At 37.7% G+C, this 7,082-nt stretch overlaps 1 protein-coding gene across 1 annotated transcript in view; it reads left to right on the forward strand.

Moving 5' to 3' along the window:
* The window catches only part of SLC1A7 (solute carrier family 1 member 7), an 87,075-nt gene extending 80,300 nt beyond the window's left edge, over window positions 1-6,775 (forward strand). Inside the window, exons 10-11 of the mRNA XM_034780274.1 lie at window positions 3,102-3,201; window positions 5,398-6,775. Of these exons, the coding sequence (XP_034636165.1) occupies window positions 3,102-3,201; window positions 5,398-5,634 (337 nt within the window). The 3' untranslated portion in view covers window positions 5,635-6,775. The remainder of the gene's footprint in view (window positions 1-3,101; window positions 3,202-5,397) is intronic.
* Window positions 6,776-7,082: the final 307 nt, after the last annotated feature.

A 7,082-nucleotide genomic window follows, 5' to 3' on the forward strand; every position in this document is an offset into this window, starting at 1 on the left:
AAACTAACGGAGACTCTTCATTAGCAGTAGAGGGTCTATGGCCAGAGCTAGCTGAATTAATAACAAATACAGAAATTTATTTTGAATTTCAGCTCTTTCTTTGTGAATTGTCCATGAGCAGATTTCAACTTTCATATCCTTCATTATTCAAAACTGTTCAAGTTTTTGGTATCTAAATTACGAGCAGTTCAGTTCTCAACTCTGATAAGGCACAGGCCAGGTCTACAGAGATAATCTAAATAGTTCAGTATTTTGTCAGTTAACTCAACTGTTGGCATTCGTGCTCAGACATGATAACATTTGGCAGTGTAGATGAGGCCATAGTTGAACAGTTCTGATTATATAAATATAATACCAGTAGATATAATACCCTCTCTCTATTTACAATAGCTGCTTTTCTTTTATTCTAAATAAGTCCTACAATTTAACATTTCTTCATGATTCCTCTTAATACAGTAAAGATCCATTGCACAAGATGCTACAAAAGTGCAATTACAAATTCATTGTATTTTATTTAAACTTACAACACTGAAAGTACTTTATGAAGTATTAGGGAAAAAAAGTTGGGCTTGTGCCCTTTTTTGTTTCTGTATGACGCTTAGACAGCCTGAAGGTTTAGTATTTTTTTTACATTTATTTTTTACTTTCAAAAATATCAGGAATGTCAAGTCTGGCCTTTCTTGGTTTTGCTGGAGAACTTCTGGGAGGTTTCAGGAATGTTTACTGTGACCTCTAACCTTTAAAGGGCAAGGGTGCTGAATCGATAACAAAGCCATTCTTTAATAGTTAATAAAGCTCAACAAAAACAAGGTGTTTAAACACTCTGACTAAAAAGCTCTTCCCCTCTCAATTACTCAGTTCTGCCTCAATACTTATAAAGTCACCATTTCACTATTTATCCAGTCATCAGAGCCATTCAGCTTAGACAAGACTTGAATTTCTAGTGTAAAACCAGCAGAAATTTAAAACAACAAAAAACCACTTCAGGCTCTTTCTACACTATACAAAAATCAAAGACGGGTGCATGCCCAATTTTTTTTTCCTTTGCAGATCACCTTGAGTGAGAAGGGCATACTTATATTTCTTGGACTAGTGCTTGGCAGTTTCATAAACCTATAGGTGCAAAGTGAACTGATCTGTTTATATTGTGGTTAGCTTTACAAATATTTTCATTATTACATTTGGGGTAGAAAAACATAAAGGTTGTTTAAGTGATCTGATAGGACTGAAATCTCCATTACAACACATTAGTTGTACTGCTTGTACAACAACTCATTTAGGTAAACTTAGTGGGTACGTGAATGTAATAATTTTATCCAGTGTCCAAGAAACCCCACCCCCCCCCACACACACACTTCTTACCTACTTTGTTAAAATGCTGAGTACAAGTTTTGTATCTGATTACATATAACTGTACCCTCTTATCAGACCCCAAAATAACTTCTTCCTACTCAAAGTTCCTCTAGGCAGAATCCAAAGCTAACGATCCAACATGTCTTTCCAAGAGTCAAAACTTGTTCACAAGCTAAGAAAAAACTTGTAAGACTGTAACAGCACCTCCTGCAAAAACCTGCTGTAACTATATTTTTGCATTTTACTTTTACTTGTGAAGCTCTTCATCAAAGCAGAGTCAAATGCACTAAGTTAAGGCTAAGAGGGATAGACACATCTAGGTCCAGATTTTCAAGTGCAGTGGACATGCAATTTTCATGTGTAGTTACTGTAATTGTAGATGTAATTTGTATAACTGCATGCAGGTGCATCTAATTAGGCATGCAAATACACTTGCAAATTAGGCATGCAAATTAAGCGTGCATAAAGTGTATGAAAAGTCTGGCCCATAGAGTTTAAATCCACTGTGTTCTATATGCTTTGAAATCTGAGTAGTATGATAGTGGACCTTCATTCACTTTTATAAGCCAAACAGCTGAATGATTCTGAATCTCAGTTTTATTATACAAATTCATAAATTAAGTTACCAATATGATAAAGTTTTCAATGTATTTCACACACAAAAGGATATGGTTAGTTTGAAATACATGTAGCCATATTGGTCCCAGGATTTAACAAGACAAGGTGGGAGAAGTATTACCACACCTACCATGTCTCTCTAACTTGAAATACACCTCTACCCCAATATAACGCTGTCCTCGGGAGTCAAAAAATCTTACCGCGTTATAGGTGAAACCGTGTTATATCGAACTTGCTTTGATCCACCGGAGCGCGCAGCTCCCCACCCCCCAGAGCACCCGCGTTATATCTGAATTCGTGTTATATCGGGTCGCGTTATATCAGGGTAGAGGTGTATTGTCACTTGGAAATAATGTATTAAAAGTAGTTTCAGATACTACCTTGTCAGTGAGTCCCATCAATATTTGTGGTTTTACAATCCATTTTTAAAAAATATTTTTTTCTTAGCACTGATGTGTGAGAGACCTGTACAAACAGGGAGAAACAGATTGATTAACTGACTAAACAGGGAGAACACTGAAATTGATCCCAGGATATGAGAATCGTGAAATCTATTATACACAAGATGCTGTCAAATGCACAGAGTCAATAAACTGAAAATATTCTCTCTCATTTCTTTCTGTCCTAGTCTTAAGTGTTACTTGTAACAATAGCAGGTAAGGTGTATTCAGACAGGAATGTGATATGAGTTGACTGTTTCCCGTTAGTTTGATATTGCTAGGAAAGCATTGTTATTTGGGTATGTTGTTCTGGAAGACAGGAAGAGGCAAATTGCGGACTGTACTACACACAGTGATCTCCTTATCCAGCATTCTGGGTGCTGTGATTCTTCATTTATCAGGGACCTGCAAGATACTGATTGCCCTCAACTCACTTGAGTTGAGGAACTTGGAATTTTGCAGGATCAGTCCCCAAATCAGACAATATTCTGAATTTTTAATATCTAAATACTCAAATACAATACTATATAGAGGCAAATAGCTCACAGATTGTGGAGAAAACAGCAATGCTTATACTTGAGTTGATTTTTTCTAAATATTTAAAGTGTTTAATCAGTATGTACCTGTTGCAGGTATGACTATTTCTAAGATGGAGCACCTGTCACCTAACACCACTGTTTTGTTTGTCAGAGACAGATTTAGAACAATGATCAATGTCTTGGGAGATGCCCTTGCTGCTGGAATCATGGCTCATGTCTGCAGAAAGGAGTTCACCAAGGATGGTGATGAGGTAAGAACAAGACAAAATGAGTCAGTCTGGAGCAATGAACTCCTTGTCAGTATAAAAATATTTTAAACATCAACTTCTCACATTCATTTATTCTGGATTAAATTTATATTAATGGAAAGAACAAAATTAGGCTATGGATCAAAATGCAAAAGTAGGTAATATTTGTAGCATTCGTGTAAAGGATTTACCTTTTTTTAGGAAAGTACAGAAGATACATTATGGAGTTTAAACAATTGATTGTTGCCCTTTAATGAGGGATGATATTTTAAACTCTGGAGATGGGGAAAGGAAGGAACTCCAAATATAGGATAGCAGTTGGATTTCATCACTGTGCACCATCACCTAACTGAGCAGGTAGTGTCAGAGTCATGGCTTTTTAAAGTCATTCCCAAGAGTATGGCCCTACAGTGCAAGGTATTTGTTTGAATACTGTACCACTAGAGAACCCAGAACACTATGTTGTGGGCTCTATAGCGCATTGCACAAAATGCCATGTGCCACGTGTAGGACCCTCAGGAATACGTATATAAGAATTAAATGGGGCCAGGGGTGTAAATAGAGCTCTACAAAAGTAAATTATTATTGATCATTTCTCCCATTTTACTGCCTAATCTTTCTGGAGAATCCCATTGTCATTGCTTGATACAATGTGCTCAGAACATTCAGACTTTCATGTTTTGTTAGCTAGGGTCTTATACTGAGAGGTGCCGAGCACCCTCAACTCCCGTTGATTACAGGATGGAGCCCTTAAAACCTTGGCTAAACTAGGAGCCTTTTTTAAGCATACAGACTAACAGAAACATATTTAATCCATTATAAGGCCAGAAACAAACCTTATGAGCATCTAGTCTCACCTTCTGACTAATACTGGACTCCTGACATTTTATTACTGTATTAGTACTATTATTTTCCTTTGGAGGAAGGTTCTTAAAACTCTGTCCTGGAGCATCGTATTCCATTCAAATATATAACCCAATCCCCCTGAAGGATTGTAAACTTGTTTGCAGGGAGATTTATTTTCTGCTTGGCACTCAATAACCATCTTAAAACATACCATTAGTCGTCTTTATGTTTTGGCTGCACATTTAGTGTCGTTAGTCATATATACCCAAAGGGCAGGTTGTCTCAGCTGCAAGCCCACCTCCTCCCTCTGCCAATATTTGCGTATTGTTTTCCCCATCAGACCATCTTGGTTTCTATTTTAAGGATATTTCAACACATTACTTGTGAAATCAATCAATAAAATCCTCTTTTCCTTTGAAACAGCACAGAGGGAAAAACTTATGTTAGCTCAGAGGTCTAGTAGGTTGGTAACAGGGAGGCAAGGAGGTACCGAAGCATAGACCGACCAATGGTCTATTCAATCTGGTGTCTTGGCCTCTACATTATACTTCAGAGAAAGACAAAACCCCTCATAGCATCAGTAGACAATAAGGAGGTGCCCCATGATAATGCAGTATTGTACATGACTCCATCTGGCCCAGACACATTAGGGTTTGTAACCCTTGTAACTTGGTAGTCTAACTGTGGGCGTTTTCCCTACTCATCTCTTTGGAGGATCTCACTAAATTATTTGCATTGATCAAATCCTATGACAATGAACGCTGATTGCCGGTTGATTATATGTTTCATAAGTAGTTTTTCCTTTTTTCTTCTTTGCATTTGTTTACATTTAAGTTTCTTAGCTGTCTCTTGTTCATGCAGGAAGGAATAGGGAGAGACAGATTTTTAAAGATATGTAGACACCTAAAGATGCTGGTAGAGCTTCTGAAAATCCCATTAGACATCTATCTGCATCTTTAGGTGCCTACATATCTTTAAAAATCGGGCCCAGGGTGAATATAAATAGACATTCACTTAGCCATTCATCCCTTTTCTAAGCAAAGAGACATATACTGCCTTGAAGAATGGTTGAACTTCCAGTGATAACAGCAGTTCTGCTGATGGACCAAGGGCCAGATTTACTAAAGTATTTAGGTGCCTAAAGATGCAGATAGGCAACTAGGGGAGGGTTGGGGAAAAGTGCCTATGCAGGTTAGGCACCTAACTCCCATTGACTTTCACTGGGAATTAGGTGTCCACCTGCATAGGCATTTTTTGCCAATTGCACTAGGTGCCTATCTTCATCATTAGGATGGGATTCATTGCCTGTGTTTAGCAGTGATAATATGCAGCATCTTGCTGTTTCCCACATAGGTGCCATTGATCTGTGAAACTAAACCCATCAGCATTCATCAAATCATGGCTTACCAGAGAAATGGTTGTGTGAAGAACATGAGTGAGTCTCATGGACCAGAAACAGTGAAAGCGTTTCAGCACCACATACCTATACAAGTGGAGCAAGAACTAAACCCAGCGGAGAACCACACAAAGAAATCCAACAGTAAAGACCACTGCGCTATTGAAATCAATGAACTGGAAACAAATGTGTAATTGCTACGTTTGATGGTATCTGATACCCAGTGACCTGGTACCCAATCACTACCTCACAGCTGGAGAGAGGACTCTGTCTTATATGGAAAAAAAATGTGGAGTTATGGTCAGCATGCTTGTACTGGAGCTAGGAGACTAGCTGTGATGAGAAAAGATACAAGGCTTGAAGGAGATAGTGGGCTTCTTAGGGGGATGATTTTTAATACTGGGAAATTAACCAATGGGCAACTTTGGTTCTCCCTGGGCAAACTGATTTGATTCCAGTATAGTATGTGACATTCCTTTTTTGCTTTTTTTTATTTAACCCCTTTTTAATTATTTCTGACAAAAGCCTTTTTTTTGCATCTCACTAATTATGAACATGGTATTTATGTAGATGTATTGCTGCCAGAAACGAATTTACAAAAGGTACTGAGAGTGTACTAATTTTGTCTTCTCTTCTACTCCTTAAACAAAGAGTTTACGCTTAGTTTTAGAATAGCACTAAGAAAATTGCCTGATCTCAAGAGGCAAATCTTTTGTAACTAATAATGCCACAAACTGAAAGCAAAGCAAAATATTTATCTTTGCAAGAAAACACATTTAAAAAGCTATTCTGTTATATACACTTCAAAGATAGGCATCAAAGTGCAATATATGGTTCAAAGATGTCTAGATTCTTGCAAAGGACGGTTTGCCTTCTAAGTGCCAGATCCACACAGAATTTTTTAAAAATCTATCTCAGCAGTAGAATCAGTACAATATACCTGCAATGGCAGAACCATGCAAGCCCTAACACATACGCACAGGTGCTAAAGAGTGTTCACTGTTCTCTTCTTTCATTTATAGACTGTTCCACTGTACATGTATAAGCTCAATTCTCACAGCTCTTGACGAATATGCTTCATTCCAAGGGCAGACTAACCACAGACTGGAACCCAATGCAGATGAGTAATATTTGGGTTTTGCAGGGAGTTTGCTGTGGAAACTGGCTTTTTATTTTTCATTATACCGTGGGTTGGACTATACTGAATGTTGTCTCTTTTTTTAGCCATTACTGAATCTTTGGTTACAATAAATTCTGCTGGGTATGTTACCAATGTTTGCAATGAAGAACATTTTTAAATAAACCCGACATTGTGAAAATAGGTTATCTGTGCACTTCTAGAATGAATGTATTCTTACTTCTCTGTTCAAAGCTGGGATGGGGGCGGGGGCGGCATGACGTGCTCAGAACATTCAAACTTTCATGTTTTGTTAGGTAGGTCTTGGGGGAAAAGGATTTCTGGAAGGATACAGAACCAGGTAGGTACAAAGATCACAAACTATTTCCTGCCAAATACGTGTGTATTTTGTTATTGTTATGCCTGCCACATCAGTTCCTGAAAATCTTTAGCTGGTGCTATAAAATATTGCTGAATGTTGAGATGTCTTCTATGGGAAAAATTCTGAATTTAAACAGTCTATTC

Source organism: Trachemys scripta, chromosome 8 (assembly GCF_013100865.1).
Source record: "Trachemys scripta elegans isolate TJP31775 chromosome 8, CAS_Tse_1.0, whole genome shotgun sequence".
Lineage (NCBI taxonomy): Eukaryota > Metazoa > Chordata > Testudines > Emydidae > Trachemys > Trachemys scripta.